Source organism: Haliotis cracherodii, unplaced genomic scaffold (assembly GCF_022045235.1).
Source record: "Haliotis cracherodii isolate W230 unplaced genomic scaffold, xgHalCrac1.p SCAF_22, whole genome shotgun sequence".
Taxonomy (NCBI): Eukaryota; Metazoa; Mollusca; class Gastropoda; order Lepetellida; family Haliotidae; genus Haliotis; species Haliotis cracherodii.
In genome coordinates this window covers 11306709-11328303 of record NW_027266278.1, presented here as the reverse complement: position 1 = coordinate 11328303, position 21595 = coordinate 11306709, and the positions used below count along the sequence as shown (strand labels likewise).

Sequence of the window (21595 nt, the reverse complement as noted above, 5' to 3'; positions counted from 1 at the left end):
ACAAATTTGTCATTTTTAAGGGTCTTACTCTATGTTATGATTGTAACTACATTAAACTACGGTTATAACATACTCAAAGGGATCAGTAATTCTTGTTCATTATAAATTATAACCATAGTTTGATATAAGCATTTTGACTGAATCTTCTCTGTAGTCGTCATATTAAAGACAGAAATTATCCACTTTAAAAGCTACAGCTTCATCACTGATTACTATTGTTAATTGAGGGTGTTAATTGGGGTCAAGGTGTCAGTACTTGATCCAGTTTATCACTGGCCTCTAACTGTTTATTGCCGCTTTGTAGAGACATTGGGGCTGCGTATGTTTTGACAGGCTGATTGGTGATAAGTGATTAGCTCAGAGGTTAACATGGTTAACAGTTCGTCATAAACAAAAGCATTGTCGTTGATAGAGTGAGTGAGTGAGTGAGTGAGTGAGTGAGTGAGTGAGTTGGGTTTAACGCCGCTTTTAACAGTATTCCAGTTATATCACGGCGTGTCAGCTTAATGTGGGGGGAAAGCCCCCCAGGTCTCAGACGTTTACCACTTCAGTGAAACCCACGAGCACGGGTATGGTGCTGACAAACCTAGAAACATAATCGGGGTGAACCGGGATTCGAACCCACAATCATAGGTTTCTGGCGCGTCCAGGGGACGCAACTCTGCACAGCGAATCGCGGCGCCTTAGACGACTGGGCCACCCATGCCCCCGTCGTTGATAGAGTACACACGGGACCACAAAGTGAGTTTGCTATATCTGTTATTTCGTAATAAGCGTGTTTGATATATCCATTCATTTTATATGATAAAATATACAGCCATTGGCCAGGACCGAAGAAATAGTGCCTCATATCCCTCAGTTCAGAATAAGCATGTTTATAATAAACGTTGTTTACTGTACATATGATTCTGTTGGATAAAAGCACTCTGCAATATTCCATCAAAGTGGTGGCGGACTGTAAATTGCCGATTCTGGACCAGACAATCCAGTGATTGATATTATTGCGAAGACCCACACCGTCGTGTCATGTTGAGATGCTATCAACCAAGTAACACCTGACCAACTGATCCATTTAGTTGACCAGTATCTGATGTTGATGGGACTAGTTCTAACCCAGACTGTTCTAACCAATGGTAAAACGTTTGAAATCATGGGTCGATTTAACTGCTGGCATGTTGGCCAATGGCCAGTTAAAATTACAAAGGGAATGCTGAAACATAAAGTAGATGGCCTGTGTGGCTAGTAAATTTTTTCTCCATGTATGTTTAATTTTTTTAACTGGATCATCTCAGTAGAATGACAACCTGACATCATGTTGCAATGTTGTGTACAACAACTTTTTTTTATCATTAATTGCCATGAAATGAGGTAAATGGAAGCCAAGGTTTAATCTCAGAGTGCAGGAAAAAATGTTTGAGGGGTGGCTACGCGACCTCAAGTTTTGCCACTTCGCGGCCTCAACCATTTAGCTGTAGGCCAGTTAGTTTGGAGGAGGGCAGGTAAATTTTAAAGGGAGCAAACCCTGCTGGCTACATACACGTTCATTGTCAAATTCACCCATGCTGAAATTAAACAGGCTTGAATCAATGAAATTAAGTTACTTATTATGACATTTTATGAAAAGAAATCAATTCACCTCCTAAACTATCAAAAGACACTGAAATATTATGAGATGAACTACCAGTCATACTTATTATGTACTGGGCCTCACTGCCTCACTGCCATGACACTGTCCATATCACCATGTGCAGAATGCACCTCACTAGATAGTGTCAGTATCACCATGTGCAGAATGCACCTGACTAGATATTGTCCATATCACCATGTGCAGAACGCCCCTCACTAGATAGTGTCCGTATCACCATGTGCAGAACGCTCCTGACTAGATATTGTTTGATCACCATGTGCAGAACGCCCCTCACTAGATATTGTCCGTATCACCATGTGCAGAATGCACCTGACTAGATATTGTCCATATCACCATGTGCAGAATGCACCTGACTAGATATTGTCCGTATCACTGTGTGCAGAACTCCCCTGACTAGATATTGTTTGTTTCACGATGTGCAGAATGCACCTGACTAGATATTGTCTGTATCACTATGTGCAGAACGCCCTTAACCAGATATTGTCCATATCACCATGTGCACCTGACTAGAATCTATGTCTGTCCAGCTAAATGTCACTCTCTCAAGTTAGCTGTCTAAATTCTGTGTTTGACTACCACTGTGTGAACAGGCTGTTCGTGTTTAAAACCATGTTGTCATGGTTGTGAGTTCACTACCAAAGCTAATTTGATTAGGACCATGTACTTGATGGGCATTGTAACCATGGTAACTTAAAGTGCACATGGTGAATAATCACAGTAACATAGTCATGTTTCGGATATTCCACAGGATGGCATCAAACAAACTTTATAACTTTCTGTGGACATGGTGGATAAATATTTAAAGAAAACATAGTTCTTTAGATTAATATAAGCATAATGTAAGTTATTCTTCACTTTGCTCCTTGTCCTGTTTAGCAAACTTGACAATTGTAACTATCATAGTGGCTCCCTATAGTCAATGATAGTGTTGTTGGCAATGGTCCATCTTCAAGCACAAGCCTATAGCCTATTTCCATGATTTTAGTAGGCTTTGCTTGTTGACCTCTTTTCACTTTAAAACCCACTCCCAAATTTGCAATCTTGAAGTTTCACCCTTCACTTTCATGACTAATTTAGAATATCTTAGCTTAATTCAAAACAGAACTTCAGTAACAAGTGGCAAACTCTTTGATGTCTTCAGTGAACTTTGAAGCGTCTACCTTGATTATGTCATCAAGTGCATGATTACATATTGTTTAGGGACACGAAAAGAGGTGAGGCTGGAAAACATGTTATGTGGGGTTACATCTGCAGGTAAGACTTCCGCCCATACCCCCCCCTAAACAATTTACATAATTAAAAGAATTGAGAGTCAATGCATAGGACAGACAACTTTTTGAGGGGGGATACTGACGGTTGGTTGGTTTGTTGTTTAACGCCGCACTCAGCAATATTCCAGCTATATGACGGCGGTCTGTAAATAATCGAGTCCGGACCAGACAATCCAGTGACTGACATCATGAGCATCAATCTACGCAATTGGGGGCGATGACATGTATCAATCAAGTCAGTGAGCCTGACCACCCGATTCCGTTAGTCGCCTTTTACGACAAGCATAGTCGCCTTTCACGGCAAGCATGGGTTGCTGAGGAGCTATTCTACCCCGGCTCTTCACGGGTTAGGATACGGACAAAAGTCATTCCCATCTACATTAACTATCTATATTTATTAAATAAGATACTATGCTTGTCATAAGAGCCGACTATCGGGATCGGATGGTCAGACTTGGTTGAAGCATGTCATCGATCCCAACTGCGTGGATCGATGCCCATGATATCAATCACTGGAATGTCTGGTCCAGACTCGATTATTTACAGACCACCGTCATATAGCTGAGTGCGGCGTAAAACAACAAACCAACCAACCAAACTGTACTGAGATATTTGTGTTTATATACCTTGGGGCTTCTTTGACGAGCATCTTGACAATATCCAAGTTCCCACCAACGACGGCAAAATGTAGAGGCATTGCGCCAGTTGCCGTCTTCTTCATAATATCACAATTAGTATCATCCAAGAGGTAACTGACGATATGGGCGTGACCATACCGGGTACCCAGGTGAAGAACAGTGGCCCCGGTACCATCCTGATCGTCAACTTTACACTCGGTGTTTTCAAGTATCCATTTCAAAGCTGCTAAATTCCCCGTGGCTGCGGCATCATGGGCGGGCGTAGCTCCGACGTTACTTCTCTTGATCGCATTAAATCCTTTTTTCTTGACAAGGAATTCAATTGTTTTGACGTTCCCTCCCCTTGCTGCATAATGTAAACATGTTGCTCCGTGTTTATCGGCCTCTCGCGCGGGCTCAGCCAGAGACTGTAGGATGGCAATGTCCCCACTTTTTGCCGCCTCTAGGGCTCTGTTAGCAACCATTGTTTAACTGTAAAATTTACTCAGGATTTCTTTTTATCATCTTTTTCGTGACTCGGGACAGTAGTGACATCTCACACCTGTCATGTTTTGAGTAGACTGCCACCTGTGAACAAGACAGCCAAGGGCGGGTAACTCTAATTGATTGCTATTATTGATTTCGCAAATGTTAACGTTGTACAAACATCCAAATCAGATGTGTTCGAATCACTATTTACCAGACACGCCGCAATAAATACGTTTTGCAAGCACAAAGCCCGTGTCTGACTGGCTTAATTACAGAAAATATGTTTTTCACGCGACTTTGAGTAAGGAGTAAGTATTTGTTTACAGTAAAAACAATCATTGGCAATTAGATTACATAAGAGAGGAAATTTATGGATGTAAACGGGGTTTTTTTTATTATGAGGAACACATCGTTTCGGAACATACTTACTCCTTCATCGGGTAAATTAAAGCAAGGATGTAAAAATCATATATATGTACATGTAAAAACAACGAAAGAAAAACAATAATAAAGGTGGGAACATCAACAAGCGAAACCAACAGTTAATTAACACTGCTTGGTAATTAGCAATGGACTAATGGAAGTCTGGACGTGAATTTAGAACAGCTGGATTAATTGTCACTGGTTGGTAGTCTGTATTATGGGGGGGGGGGGGGGGGGGGGGGGACTACATGTGAAACGAAGGGCATATACTGCCCTTGGAACTAACCTTGCATTGTCACAATATAACAATATAATATGATATAAACTTTTCCTTTACAAACACACGTGGCTATTTAAGAAATGTACATTTCTAAGTGAAAGTCTCAGTTAACGGTTGATCTGTCACTGGAGACTAAGCCAATTTTTTTATTCTGTATATATGGCCTTTAATTCGAAATATAAACAGAAAAGCAGAAAATGCCTCATCAACATAAGTTCAAAGTTTCATGGAGAGATTTCAAACAGTGTTTTGTTTGAAAAAAGAAACATTTGATGTCACGAAGAACCATAGCTTCACTATATTTCTGCAAATATTTAACCGGTTTGAAAAAAAGACACTGCTAAGTGTTGTCTGAGAATTTGTTCTGCGTTTTTTATCGTACACCGATAAAAGTACTGTGCGACGATTTTTTTTATTTGGCAGCTTTACAGAAACTGTAAGCGATCAAAATACTTCCTGATATCTGGACGTCATAAATGTATATCAAATGGATTTGTATGTTCATGTAGAACGTTATACATTCAATAAAAAATAGCCATAATCAGCAGTAGTACACATCACATTTAAATAATAGGTAGAGACATAGCGGAGGTCGAGAGCATGAACAACTAGGTAGACTTGAGTGAGGTCATAGGTAATAACTGATCTAAGTGTTGAAAGACAACTTGGCGCAGTTCATATTTAGAAATGTTAAAGACCTATTACTGGTTTGAAATATGGAGATCATTTCCTTATCCCCTGACGTACCTAACCGAAGACATTTCATGTTACCATGGTAACCCCCACTGTGAATGAACATCAAAGCAAACGCTTTACCTCCATTTTAACGATATCAAAATTCACGATTTGTGAATAAAAAGCCAACACACCAAAGTTTTTATGTACATTCACTTCCTGAATAACAATATGACGATTTACAGTTGTGGTTTTGTATGCCCTCTTCGAATATTTTCAGGGGGCACGGGTGGCCCAGTCGTCTAAGGCGCCGCGATTCGCTGTGCAGAGTTGCGTCCCCTGGACGCGCCAGAAACCTATGATTGTGGGTTCGAATCCCGGTTGGCCCCGATTATGTTTCTAGGTTTGTCAGCACCAAACCCTTGCTCCTGGGTTTCACCGAAGTTGTAAACGTCTGAGACCTGCATCACTGGAATACTGTTAAAAGCGGCGTTAAACCCAACTCACTCACTCACTCACTCACTCACTCACTCGAATATGTTCACCCCGTTTATACAAAATGGTCCAGCTCCCTGGGTTCTTGTTTAGTCGCTATATTCCGCACCGTGATCCCCGACGGCCCAGTCTTGAGGCCATCGGCGTGATTAGTATACACGATGATTTTATTATTGACAAGCTCACCAATATATCATCTCAAATCGAGAATCGATAATCTAACGTATTGTCGACAGTATGCGCTTGCATATTATACGTACGCACATCCTGCTTGGTGCCTTGTGGTACTGGGGACCTGGAAATACGACCGCTCCGCCGGGAACAAGGTTGAAGGCGACGTAGACAGACTCGTGACATACTGCGTTAAAAGTTTACAGTTTTAGAGTCAATAGTTTAGTGATTAGTCATGTATTAGGGAAAGGACGATATTGATCACTCATGGTCCCAGCAATGGTGTCGAAGCTAATAAGGTGTGTAACTTCAGTTTTATGTACACATGCATGTGTTTGTGTGGACATTGTAATTTAGTATTTTTTTTAAAATGTAACGACCATATGTCGATATTGATTATGAATCTTTCGACTCTTGGTCGATATTTAAATAGTGCATCTGTGTCAATATTGAAATTGATCATGTTTCAACTTTTCTGTTAATATGATAGTTAATGACAACCGCGCCTGATATTGATATAATCTGAAGACACTTTTAGACGATATCGATAAGAAATGTGACGTCTCTCTCTCTCTCTCTCTCTCTCTCTCTCTCTCTCTCTCTCTCTCGCTCTCTCTCTCTCTCTCTCTCTCTCTCTCTCTCTCTCTCTCTCTCTCTCTCTCTCGTTGATTCAAAATCTGAAGCCTGAAGTCTTCTCGATTGCGGCACTTCCAGTTGGTGGTGACTTCTTCCCGTCTGCATACTGCAGGACTTGTTTGTGGTCCCAGTGTGTCTGTAAATAATGCAGTCTGGGCAACAGAATCCAGTGATTAATCTTTTGGAGAAACACGTAGGCTATTCCACAACTGACGATACTTTAAAGATATTTTAAACATTTTATTTGAAAATTTAGTTTACATGTTTTCATTTTAATTCAGCGGCCTTGTCAGAAACGAAGATAAACCTTTATTTTCATAACACGTCTTCCGGATAGGGTGTATTTAAGTATGCTGTGGTTTATAAGATGTATCTAGGCATGCTCTGCTTGATGGGAAGTATCTAGGTATGTTCTGGTGAATAGGGGAAAGTATCTAGGTATGCTCTGGTGTATAGGGGAAAGTATCTAGGTATGCTCTGGTGTATAGGGAAAGTATCTAGGTATGTTCTGGTGTGTAGGGAAAAGTATCTAGGTATGCTCTGGTGTATAGGAGAAAGTATCTATGTATGCTCTGGTGTATAGGGGAAAGTATCTAGGTATGCTCTGGTGTATAGGGAAAGTATCTAGGTATGTTCTGGTGTATAGGGAAAAGTATCTAGGTATGCTCTGGTGTATAGGAGAAAGTATCTAGGTATGCTCTGGTGTATAGGGGAAAGTATCTAGGTATGCTCATGTGTATAGGGGAAAGTATCTAGGTATGCTCATGTGTATAGGGGAAAGTATCTAGGTATGCTCTGGTGTATAGGGGAAAGTATCTAGGTATGCTCTGGTGTATAGGGGAAAGTATCTAGGTATGCTCTGGTGTATAGGGGAAAGTATCTAGGTATACTCTGGTGTATAGGGGAAAGTGTCTAGGTATGCTCTGGTGTATAGGGGAAAGTATCCAGGTATACTCTGGTGTATAGGGGAAAGTGTCTAGGTATGCTCATGTGTATAGGGGAAAGTATCTAGGTATACTCTGGTGTATAGGGGAAAGTATCTAGGTATGCTCTGGTGTATAGGAGAAAGTATCTAGGTATGCTCTGGTGTATAGGGGAAAGTATCTAGGTATGCTCTCATGTATAGGAGAAAGTATCTAGGTATGCTCTGGTGTATAGGGGAAAGTATCTAGGTATGTTCTGGTGTATAGGGGAAAGAATCTAGGTATACTCTGGTGTACAGGGGAAAGTATCCAGGTATAATCTGGTGTATAGGGGAAAGTGTCTAGGTATGCTCATGTGTATAGGGGAAAGTATCTAGGTATACTCTGGTGTATAGGGGAAAGTATCTAGGTATGCTCTGGTGTATAGGGGAAAGTATCTAGGTATGCTCTGTTGTATAGGGGAAAGTATCTATGTTTGCTCTGGTGTATAGGGGAAAGTATCTAGGTATACTCTGGTGAATAGGGGAAAGTATCTAGGTATGCTCTGTTGTATAGGGGAAAGTATCTAGGTATACTCTGGTGTATAGGGGAAAGTATCTAGGTATGCTCTGGTGTACAGGGGAAAGTATCTAGGTATACTCTGGTGTATGGGGGAAAGCATCTAGGTATGTTCTGGTGTATAGGGGAAAGTATCTAGGTATACTCTGGTGAATAGGGGAAAGTATCTAGGTATGCTCTGTTGTATAGGGAAAAGTATCTAGGTATACTCTGGTGTATAGGGGAAAGTATCTAGGTATGCTCTGGTGTACAGGGGAAAGTATCTAGGTATACTCTGGTGTATGGGGGAAAGCATCTAGGTATGTTCTGGTGTATAGGGGAAAGTATCTATGTATGCTCTGGTGAATAGGGGAACGTATCTAGTTTTACTCTGGTGTATGGATTGGCGTCGTTGTTGATCGGTTGGATTTCCTAGAAGACCGAGGTCCATATAAACCATGACTTGTCTCTCAAATTTTCAGCTCACATATAGAAAACATTAAACATCAGGACGAAGCGCAGTCCATGCCAAAGATGGAGGAGAGAATCGTAATATTTTATGTCCGCTTCACGCTATGTAATCCTCCTGGTGAACTCTCCCATGGTAGCTGTCAGAGACCGCCAGGGCTATATACTGAAGTCGCCAGTTTCAGACTTGAATCCCCGTATGTGTTCAGCTGTCCTCCGCGCACGAGCAAATACCATTCGTCACCACTCGCCCCTTTCCGTAACCTTCAAGAAGACCCGTCCCCCTATCGATGAATGTTATGTGCGAAAATACGACAAACCAATCAGAATGCGCGTATGATTTCAAGTTCTTCGTCAGGAATAATTTTTGATTTTACATATGTCCTGCATCTAAATATATACCCAAGACACAGTTAAATGTGTTCAGTCATACTGTATATATCCGCATGTCCCGCTGTGCTTTAAAGTCCACCTGAAATATATATAAAACATTAATTTTGGGGAAATATATGTGAACCAGTACACAACGAGTTGACAATTGTTTTAGGTATGCCCGTAAGACGAATGGAGCAAATACGGGAACATATTCGCCAGGGGCTATTCTAATTACCGCCCGGTATGGTTTGGGTTTACATAACGACAGCCGGGGCCGAACATGTAACATCCTGACTCACGACTTGTTGCGTGACATTAAACGTTTATAAAGACCTAATCTTGTTTATCTAGTTACGATTGATTTCAAGTTCCTGCCCAGCGCAAAATACAAGCGTAAGCCGTATACATTTAAATATTTGCATTTTGAAGTCGACTTCAAAGACATTTATTTACTTTAATGTAAACAAACCGCCGACTTCGATCCCTCGCTCTTTTCGCACCTTCATGTACATTGTAGCTAAAACGTAAACCATTATTAATGTTGTTTTTGTTATTGCCGTTTAGCGTCTTATATCAACAAATACTGTTAGGTGTGGCAAGGTTTTGGCGGGCGCTGGACCGATAAGGTTTCGCTCGTACGCTCGGTTGCCTGCTTGTACAGTGGGAGCCCATTCCAGACCTCATGTTTCCCCGGGTGGACACAAATGCATGTAGCTCGTCTGCTGTTCAGTTTTAGTGGGGCGATTTTGTAAGGCTTAAATTGTGCACTTTTGGTAAAAACACCAAACTTGGCACATACATTAAACCATTCCGAAATTTTTTGGACATGGATCCACCTCGGCAGATCCCCTGGTGGTTCAGTGTATAAGTGTGCCAAGTTTGGTGCTTTTAACCCAAAGTGCACCATTTTGACAAAATCCGCCCCACTATTTAGAGCACATCGTTTTTCACTTCTGCTGGAAGTTATCTCCCTTTGCTCGGTCTAGTGTATAAAAGCCCCTTCCCAGCACGTGACACCTTCGTTACACTCTCGGTGTAGAGTGAATGAGTGAGTGAGTTGGGTTTAACGCCGCTTTTAACAGTATTCCAGTCATATCGCGGCGTGTCAGCTTAATGTGGGAGGGAAGCCGGAAGTGATGCAGGTCTCCGACGTTTACCACTTCGGTGAAACCCACGAGCACAGGTATGGTGCTGACAAACCTAGAAACATAATCGGGGCGAACCTGGATTCGAACCCACAATCATAGGTTTCTGGCGTGCCTAAGGGACGCAACTCTGCACAGCGACTCGCGGTGCCTTAGACGACTGGGCCACCCGTGCCCCCTCTCGGTATAGAGAGCTCCGCGAATGAGTTATCGCTGTGAGGAGTTTGGGTCTAGTGGTCGTCTCTGCCTTCCTCATCTTGCCTTTTTGTATACAAACATTATCTTGTGTTATTATTCTGTTCCATAGTACATACCAGGTCGGCCGATAATGAACGCCTGAGAGACATGTATATTGTTTACTCACATCTGTGCGCATGCGTGCGTGCGCGCGCGCTGATCGATGTTATATATACTGCACCTATACCACAACTCTTAGACTATAGTATTTGATTAGCAATGGCGTAATTAACAAGTACAGTAGACTACGTTTATAACGAACACGCTTTTAACGAACTGACGGATATAGCGAACTTAGTTTTAGTCCCGGCCATTTGATGTATATATGCTGTATATATGCTTATAGCGAACTACGGTTATTACGAACTAAAATTAGTGGTCACTTTGAGTTCGTTATAACCCTAGTTTACTGTAGATAGAAACACAATCAGATATTGAGGTAAAAACAAATTGTCAACATTTCCCTTGATTGATTGACAAACACATTATGCGTATTAATTGTCACAAAATGTATTATTTCTTTTCAACCAAATGTTCCATCGATAATTACATGGATTTATGGATTCAGCTCAAATCTGTAGAGCTTTAATTAAAGGGTTTTGTTTAGGCAAAGGAGAAAAAAACCTTATACATAATGACAAACTATGGACCATTTTATTTAAAAGGAGCGAGGTAATCTGGCGATTGATTAAATTCTTATGGAAAAATAGTTATTTCCAAACGATTTGCTTGTTTTTTGTTTTACGCCGCACTCAGCTATATGACGGCGGTCTGTAAATAATCGAGTCTGGACCAGACAATCCAGGGATTCATATTATAAGCATCGATCCACACAATTAGGATACGATGACATGCATCAGCCAAGTCAGCGAGTCTGACCACCCGATCCCGTTAGCGCCTCTTTTTACGACAAGCATCGTCGCCTTCTACGGCAATTCACAGGGTTGTACCCAGGCCAAACGCTTTAACCACCACAACCCAGCAGTATGGTCTCTTTAGAATTGGCTGACAATATATACGTTCTATGGGGCCGACTATAATATTATGTATTTCGTTGATGGGTATCTTTGATATCTTATCTTGAAAATCAATAAATTTTCCTCTTTCGGCATAAATCAATAACATTTCAAACATGTTAGGGGGTCATGTGGTTGCAAGTTCATTTCCTACCCTAGTCTTCATCGAACCAATATTTTTTACACAAAATTATCCAGCCACAGATTACTTTTCACAAACTGTTTCAGGAATGAGTGATGGTTAAATAGACATTATCAAATTTAACAACAGTTCTTTCAATAATTTTCCATTACAAAAAAACAACAAAAACTCGGTATACCCTTGACCCTCAACTAATACGTTTTTGCTCATGTGGTACTTTATACATATTATTCATAATGCTTTGATAATGTTTTATTCATAATCACCGTTATGATTAAAATGCTTTAAAATTTTAGGGCGCTTGGCAACTCATGGTCGACCATCCAGTGTTTTACATCTCCATTCTATTATGATGAATACCGCTAAAAAATTACCATTTACTATTATAAAAACATTTGCGAAATTTTGGAAAAAAATCCAAGCCATATTATGGAGAGGGGTGTCAAAACGGCTCTACATGTGAATTGGTGTGACGAGTCAACGCTTTAACCTCGCTGGACAAACCCACCGCCAATGGCTTTGTCGGTTAAGATTATTTATATAAACAAATGTCAAATCAGGTTAGAAGTGTTGTATATTTCATGCAGGTGTTCACCAGAATAGTCACGTGATGTCATGGTTAGCCAATCGGGAACCACTTCCGTTGCACAAGTTTTTCCTGCGCGTAATCCAGACTGTGGATCGAAGCAGACGACGCTGATTTTATCAAATGCACCGGTGCATGTTAAATTAATTTCAACAACGGCAAGTTTCAATGGGCTTAGGCCCCTATTTCTCATGTTTGTTAATTCATGCTCTACTTTGAACGTTGCGTTTAAAACTTTGGTATGTCTTGTGCATTATGAAGATTTTTCACGAAGAAACATTTTTCAAGGTGATTTTCTGCCCTGCCGTATGTTTTCACTCTGGAGAGGACGTTGAACAAAACGACATGGTAAGTGCAGCAATATGTTATCAAACAATCTGTTGGTGAACATATAATTATGTAAACGAATCATCGCTGTGAGGTGTGTGTGTGTATGTGTGTGTGTGTGTGTGTTGAGGTTGTCCCATGTCGTCAATGAATGAAGCATATTATTTAATGTAAGAATACAGCATGTAAATAAAACATATCGATTCTAAATTCTGTTTCGCAGCAAATACTCTGTATGTCTCCACGTGTTGTTGCCCTATGTGTGGAGGCGTTGGACACAATTCTCTTTGTGAAAATTTATTGTGTGTATATAGTGTGCACGCGCGGGTTCGAATCCCGATATGGGTACATTGTGTGAAGCCCATTTCTGGTGTCCCCCGCCGTGATATTGCTGGAATATTGCTAAAAGTGGCGTAAAAACATACTCATTCATTCATTATCTAAAGAAACCCTGATAAATGATATACCACTTGTTCGTACGGGTGGAGTTTAGAAATGGTATATTAACACTGCATAACTGTTTTCTGTTGTTTACGTGGTGTATTGGGAAACCATGTTAAAACGTTCGCTCCTGTGACGAGAATACGGGTCCTGTACCCAAATTGGGTAAAACGTGTGAAAAACATTCTTGGTCTTCCCGTCGTAATGCTGTTGGAATATAATTATAATTGTGTAATTGGTAAAGTTGAAAACACCAACGACATAGGTGTAAGGACATAAATGGCCGTTTCAACCATTCACTGCAGCTCTATCTTGCCCAGCTCCGCTATGGAAGGTGTAGTATAACATCAATACATGCTGTTTTCTTTGTGAAGCCTGCAAACTGTTGGTTTAATATCAATAAAACTTAGTATTAATTGCAATAAAAACGAGTTTACCTCCGTCGATTCAACAGTCTTAATCCGACGAGGGTAGCTGTTTGGTCCCCTGTAAGAAACCGCAAACTTAGTACCAGTGTCTAAATATGGAGGTGTGTGTGTGTGTGTGTGTGTGTGTGTGTGTGTGTGTGTGTGTGTGTGTGTGTGTGTGTGTTAGGGTTAGATGTCACTTTTTTCCTTCAGAATTTTTATCAACAAATCGCCACAAGGTGAGACTTTGCTAAACCCCTGCACCCGTTGACCGACATCTACATGCATACAAAGATAAAAAACGAATTTAGATTCAATACATATGGCAATTAGTTTGTTTAGAATTTTGTTTTGTCAAAGATTAATCTAAAATAATTGCTGTATATTATAATGAAATTTGGAATTGCCGAGAATACTGTCGATGCATTAAATGGCATGAAGAGTAAAGCTAGATTTTTTTATTTTATATTTTGATGTATAGAACTCGAACAGAAGTTGGTTACTGATCGTGATATAAAGATGCTATTTTTATTTTTATGTTTTGATCCTTTTGCAAAGTTTAAGGGTTTTGAACCCCGTTCACATGCACAACATTTTACACATGTGTAACTATTCATACGTGCATGCATATATGTAAATTTACTATGCGTTCACATGAAAAGCATCTTATGTGTGTAAATAAAGTATGTAAATTGTGCAAGGCACACATATTCGTCAGTCTGTTCACAAAACAGGTTTTTTTCCAATCAAAGTTGAATGAGAAGAGAATTACTTCACCGAACATTTTCGCGTGAAGCAACATGTGTTTGATTTAATGTGTACACAAAGTTTTGACTCCTTGAAACTAAAAGAAAACACCGACCGCTCAACTCTGTTTTAACGCATAAAAGTTGGCAACTGTTGACAATTTGTTTGGTGTTGGCAAAAGAACATATATTAATTTGATCATCCTCTTAAGTTGACATAAACGTTCACATTGCAACACATACACACAGTGCGAATTTACATTTACATTTGCACCTGCTCCAGACATGATGCAAATTTGCTCCTGGTGTAAATATACACCCACGAGTAAACGCGTTCACATGCATGACAAGTATACACACGTATGCATTTCTACACACGTGTGAACATATACACACATATGTAGAGAGGCGCACCCACAAGCAAGTTTATATGACAATCTAAGCTTGTTAAGTTTGTTTTGTTACTTATGTATCCAATATATTTCACGAATAAACCAAGGACTTAAATTCAATATCAAGCTATTAGTATTTAGATGATGAAATTATTTTTTTATCTATCTAGATCCATAATTATTTTCAAAATTTAAAAGTGACACTAATTTTCGTTCGCAAATTTTAGGAATTGTCAAGTTATGTTGTCTCATGGAACAAGTTGACGTGAACATACATATAATGTAGTCATTTTCTATCCTTTTAAATTAAGTAGAGCTAATAAACTGATTTGTCTGATTTCATTTAAATCTGGCTGAGGAGCGATATACTTTGTAATGTGTCAAATCTATTCCAGAACGTAGTTCAATGATGTTTGGCTTTTCTGACAGAATTGCTGAGGATCATTTACTAGTATTTGTCCGTTGACCCTATACGTAACAACGATTTTATTGTCTGAATGGTCTCAAGGATATCTATATTTTTTTAAAACATAAAACGGGAAGATGTAGACTTAAATATTAAAAAGACCAAAATATTTTAAAACCGGATTATTGAATGCAAAGATTATTGTGTTGAAAATGTGTATTTTATGTTGATAAGTATATTTCATTCAATAAACATTTTTTCTGCGAACATATATTTGAAAGTGAATTTTTGACAATGTGCAATCTATGCTACATTTTGACGGGAACCAGAACGAGCATGGGAACTCATTTTTTATTTGATTTGTTGATACAAAACTCTGTGCTTAACTTTTGCTGTCAAAATTTCAGTAAATTGTTATATTTATAAGGGAATACATCTACATGCCGTTAATCACCTGTTTTCAAAGAATGCAATTGTTCGACAGACAGTTTTTAATCACTTTTTATCAAATATTTGTCTTTCAAGAGGATATAGATAACGTAGGTATTGAATTTAAAACGAAACAAATTACAATTACTTTTGCAAGAAAAATATTAGATATTGTATACAAATATTTGATCACATGTATTTCCTTGTTTAGTCAATAAATACTACACTGTATAGTTAAAATTCAATTATTAAAACCACCCGTCCCACACGATTTTAGATGTAAAAACTTATGCGAAACCTTTATGGTTGTTTATACATATGTAGATTCATATAATTTTATAAAATGCGGAAATAAAGACTAAAGCATTGACACAAATGCGACTCAGAATGTTTCACATTTCTTCAGCATGGACTCGGATAGAAAAATAATGTAAGTTATCGACTCCACAGTTATGTGTATCGCTGTCGCGATTAAGAACATTTTTGACTTGAAATCCTTGATGCGTTCTTCGTGTTTTCGAAGTGTCAATTTGAATCACTCAGTTTTACAAAATGAAATGTCAATGTTTGAACGTAAAGCGGACTAGTTGTTTGGCACAATAGCTATGGAAAAGTATGCCGCCATCTTGGATGAAGATAAAATAAACTTACGACAGGTATGGGGCTATCTTTGATTTACAACAAACTTAAGATATCTTAGGGCTACGATAGTTTCGAAAATAGGCTACGATAGCCTACGATTTCCTTACGATAACTTTACGATAATCTTAGGGCTAAGATCGTTTCGAAAATCTAGGCCCAGACTCGCTGATTTGGTTGATGCATGTCATCGATCCCAATCGCGCGGATCGATGCACATGATATTAATCACTAGATCATCTGGTCCAGACTCGATTACTTACAGACCGTCGTCATATAGCTTGAATACTGCTGAGTGCGGCGTTAAACAACAAACAAACCAACCAATTTACCCACTCCACTTCTGCTAAATTTGACAATAGCCCACTGCATGCAGCGCATTATGCAATTTTGACGCAGCTACCACGCGACCCCCTCGGTCTCACAACGTTGTAGAGTCTCATGGTGCCTGACCGTCAGCTGGCTTTGTACACCGCTCAGTGCCGCACTGTGATGACGTCGCGGTTTCAAACACACACGTGTATATATAGATTGTATCAACCCGAAAAGTGCTACAAGGTTCTTATTATTACACACACTGTAACCAAATTGTATAACATACAACCCGAGAAGATTGTCTTTCCAACTGTATATCTAAAGTCAACCCATCCATATCTAAAGTCAACCCATCCCCTATTTTCCCCTTTTCTACCATATTTGTCCCGATAAATAAAATGGTTAAAAATATATTTGCCAGAGATTGAGTTTGGTTGGGTTTGGTATGGTGTGACAGAATATGTATATGATTCATTTTAACATAAAATTTGTCTGTTATCAAAAATGTATAGGTGTTTCAATATTTCTACTGGCCTATATGCACTGCCTAGGTATCGGTAAAATTGCCGGTATTACAAGGTTCCTACTTTTCTACATTAATCGTAATATGGAAGCACCTAAATGTGGCAAGTAAAGTAAAGTAAGCGCTCGTGTTGGAAATCTTATTGTCCAGTACACATTCATTGGGGATTTTCGTGGTTGATGTTTTCTGGTCATGACCAGTTATTTCTTTTCATGTTATTTCTGACATCTTCCGTGTACAAAGATGACTGTACCAATAACTTTTATTTTTGTGAAACTCTGAGCAAATGCGCTCATTTCTGTTCGTGGTATAAGATTCAGTTGATTTGTTATAACGCTACGATAGGGAATCAAAACATTGGAAATAGTACTTTCCCGTCGACTTACTGTACCAGTTATCGCCATCGTCTTAACAGCACGTTCTACGTGATCACGCGCACTGCTGTACTTTGCATTGTTTTAGTATCTCGGGTAGCTCACTCAATATGTTTTCCATCAAAATGAATAAGAAATGCTATTATCAATTTGTCGTCTGCAGACTGACAAAAAACAATATCCCCCAAATTCGATCTACTTTAAAAGTAGCATCAAACAAACATGGCGAATTGGTGTCCGGTATTAATGCAAGTGTACCCAAATAGGTTTCAGAATTGTATTTTGGGGAAGAAAATAATGACAGACAGACAGAAAGCAATGACAGAACTGAAAATGCATCATCGTGTTGTTTGATTTATATTTCCGCATGAAATACTCACGTGACACAGCCCACGCGTCCTTTCTAAAGTTGTATTTCAGCAAGGTGTTCCCAAACCATCAGTAAACCTCCTCCTCCCCCCTCTCCCCCCCCCCCCCCCCCCCCCAACCAACTGAAACAACAAAAGATCACACATCTCCCCACCAGACATTCAACAAAACACCAAACAATCATGTGCTCAAGAAACTCCCCCTCAAACTACTAAAAAAACCTAATCCATCTTGCCTTTTTAGCTAACTATAAATTTATGAATACACAATACCATTTAGAAAGTGGTCAAATGTAACAAATGTTATATTTGGGATAACACTTTCTTAGTAAAGTACAGATTCTAGTAATTTTGGGTTGAGTCCCGACCGTCCGGGATTCGAACCCACACCTGCCAGGGTGAGGCACCTAATCGCCAGCACACAAAGTCAGCAATCCAACCCACTCAGCCACCGGGACTCAACCCCCCAAAATACTAGAATCTGTACTTTACCAATATAATGAGGTGATCTCTAATGTTTCAGCTCCAGTTGTGACGCGCCACTTCATATAATGAGGTGATCTCTAATGTTTCAGCGCCGGTTGTGATGCGTCACTTGATATAATGAGTTGGTATTTCATGTTTCAGCTCCAGTTGAAACGTGCCATTTCATATAATGAGTTGGTCTTTCATGTTTCAGCTCCAGTTGTAACGCGCCACTTCATATGATGAGTCGGTCTCTTATGTTTCAGCTCCAGCTGCGATGCACCACTTCATATAATGAGTTGGTCTTTCATGTTTCAGCTCCAGTTATAACACGCCACTTCATATAATGAGTTGGTCTTTCATGTTTCAGCTCCAGTTGTAACGCGCCACTTCATATGATGAGTCGGTCTCTTATGTTTCAGCTCCAGCTGCGATGCACCACTTCATATAATGAGTTGGTCTTTCCTATTTCAGCTCCAGTTGTAACGCGCCACTTCATATGATGAGTTGGTCTCTTATGTTTCAGCTCCAGCTGCGATGCACCACTTCATATAATGAGTTGGTCTTTCATGTTTCAGCTCCAGTTGTAACGCGCCACTTCATATAATGAGTTGGTATTTCATGTTTCAGCTCCTGCTGCGATGCACCACTTCATATAATGAGTTGGTCTTTCCTGTTTCAGCTCCAGTTGTAACGCGCCACTTCATAAAATGAGTTGGTATTTCATGTTTCAGCTCCAGTTGTAACGCGCCACTTCATATAATGAGTTGGTATTTCATGTTTCAGCTCCAGTTGTAACGCGCCACTTCATATAATGAGTTGGTCTTTCATGTTTCAGCTCCAGTTGTAACGCGCCACTTCATATGATGAGTCGGTCTCTTATGTTTCAGCTCCAGCTGCGATGCACCACTTCATATAATGAGTTGGTCTTTCCTGTTTCAGCTCCAGTTGTAACGCGCCACTTCATAAAATGAGTTGGTATTTCATGTTTCAGCTCCAGTTGTAACGCGCCACTTCATATAATGAGTTGGTATTTCATGTTTCAGCTCCAGTTGTAACGCGCCACTTCATATAATGAGTTGGTCTTTCATGTTTCAGCTCCAGTTGTAACGCGCCACTTCATATGATGAGTCGGTCTCTTATGTTTCAGCTCCAGCTGCGATGCACCACTTCATATAATGAGTTGGTCTTTCATGTTTCAGCTCCAGTTGTGACGAGCCACTTCATATAATGAGTTGGTCTTTCCTGTTTCAGCTCCAGTTGTAACGCGCCACTTCATATAATGAGTTGGTATTTCATGTTTCAGCTCCTGCTGCGATGCACCACTTCATATAATGAGTTGGTATTTCATGTTTCAGCTCCAGTTGTAACGCGCCACTTCATAAAATGAGTTGGTCTTTCATGCTTCAGCTCCGGTTGTAATGCACCACTTCATATAATGAGTCGGTCTCTTATGTTTCAGCTCCAGCTGCGATGCACCACTTCATATAATGAGTTGGTCTCTAATGTTTCAGCTCCAGTTGTAACGCGTCACTTCATATAATGAGTTGGTCTTTCCTGTTTCAGCTCCAGTTGTAATGCACCACTTCATATAATGAGTCGGTCTCTTATGTTTCAGCTCCAGCTGCGATGCACCACTTCATATAATGAGTTGGTCTCTCCTGTTTCAGCTCCAGTTGTAACGCGCCACTTCATAAAATGAGTTGGTATTTCATGTTTCAGCTCCAGTTGTAACGCGCCACTTCATATAATGAGTTGGTCTTTCCTGTTTCAGCTCCAGTTGTAACGCGCCACTTCATAAAATGAGTTGGTATTTCATGTTTCAGCTCCTGCTGCGATGCACCACTTCATATAATGAGTTGGTCTTTCCTGTTTCAGCTCCAGTTGTAACGCGCCACTTCATAAAATGAGTTGGTATTTCATGTTTCAGCTCCAGTTGTAACGCGCCACTTCATATAATGAGTTGGTATTTCCTGTTTCAGCTCCAGTTGTAACGCGCCACTTCATATAATGAGTTTGGTCTTTCATGTTTCAGCTCCAGTTGTAACGCGCCACTTCATATGATGAGTCGGTCTCTTATGTTTCAGCTGCAGCTGCGATGCACCACTTCATATAATGAGTTGGTATTTCATGTTTCAGCTCCAGTTGTGACGAGCCACTTCATATAATGAGTTGGTCTTTCATGTTTCAGCTCCAGTTGTGACGCGCCACTTCATATAATGAGTCGGTCTCTTATGTTTCAGCTCCAGCTGCGATGCACCACTTCATATAATGAGTTGGTCTCTAATGTTTCAGCTCCAGTTGTAACGTGTCACTTCATATAATGAGTTGGTCTTTCCTGTTTCAGCTCCAGTTGTAATGCACCACTTCATATAATGAGTCGGTCTCTTATGTTTCAGCTCAAGCTGCGATGCACCACTTCATATAATGGGTTGGTCTCTCCTGTTTCAGCTCCAGTTGTAACGCGCCACTTCATATAATGAGTTGGTCTTTCCTGTTTCAGCTCCAGTTGTAACGCGTCACTTCATATAATGAGTTGGTCTTCCCTGTTTCAGCTCCAGTTGTAACGCGCCACTTCATAAAATGAGTTGGTATTTCATGTTTCAGCTCCAGTTGTAACGCGTCACTTCATATAATGAGTTGGTCTTCCTTGTTTCAGCGCCAGTTGTAACGCGCCACTTCATAAAATGAGTTGGTATTTCATGTTTCAGCTCCAGTTGTAATGCGCCACTTCATATAATGAGTTGGTATTTCCTGTTTCAGCTCCAGTTGTAACGCGTCACTTCATATAATGAGTTGGTCTCTAATGTTTCAGCTCCAGTTGTAACGCGTCACTTCATAAAATGAGTTGGTCTTTCATGTTTCAGCTCCAGTTGTAACGCGCCACTTCATAAAATGAGTTGGTCTCTAATGTTTCAGCTCCAGTTGTGACGCGCCTCTTCATGTAATGAGGTGATCTCTAATGTTTCAGCTCCAGTTGTGACGCGCCACTTCATATAATGAGGTGATCTGTTATGTTTCAGCTCCAGTTGTGACGCGCCACTTCATATAATGAGGTGATCTCTAATGTTTCAGCTCCAGTTGTGACGCGCCACTTCATATAATGAGGTGATCTCTAATGTTTCAGCTCCAGTTGTGATGCACCGCATCATATAATTAGTTGGTCTCTAATGTTTCAGTTGCAGTTGAGACGCAACACTTTATATAATTAGTTGGTCTCTCACCTTTCGGCTCCAGTTGTGATGCGCCACTTTATATAATGAGTTGTTCGCATATGTTTCAGAACCAGTTGTGACACGCCTCTTCCTACTAGTATGAGCTGGGTTTTTTATGATTTATGTCCATCTGAGACGCATCACGTTTTTCCAAGACAATCATTTTTTCAGTATGATGGTCTAAACTCGGTACTACTTTAACTCCAACTAGTTTCTATAGTCACAGTGACTTTGACTGAATGTAAACATGTCATTCTACAATCGTACGTTTTACCTAGACGACCAAGGTGCCTGGACATGGGTTACACATTGCAACTGTCCGTGGTCACGTGGGCTCCATTCTGAGAAAGCCATGTTATGCTGGACTTTCCCTGTGAAGAATGTGGTCAGTAGATATAGGGGTGTATTTTGCTG

At 40.1% G+C, this 21595-nt stretch overlaps 1 protein-coding gene across 3 annotated transcripts in view; it reads right to left on the bottom strand.

Annotated features, from left to right (window-relative positions):
• LOC139471378 (espin-like) overlaps positions 1-4123 on the bottom strand; it is a 90587-nt gene extending 86464 nt beyond the window's left edge. For all 3 annotated transcript variants that reach the window (XM_071253723.1, XM_071253724.1, XM_071253725.1), the window contains exon 1: positions 3546-4123. In XM_071253723.1, coding sequence (XP_071109824.1) covers positions 3546-4021 — 476 coding nt within the window. In that variant the 5' untranslated portion in view covers positions 4022-4123. The remainder of the gene's footprint in view (positions 1-3545) is intronic.
• Positions 4124-21595: the final 17472 nt, after the last annotated feature.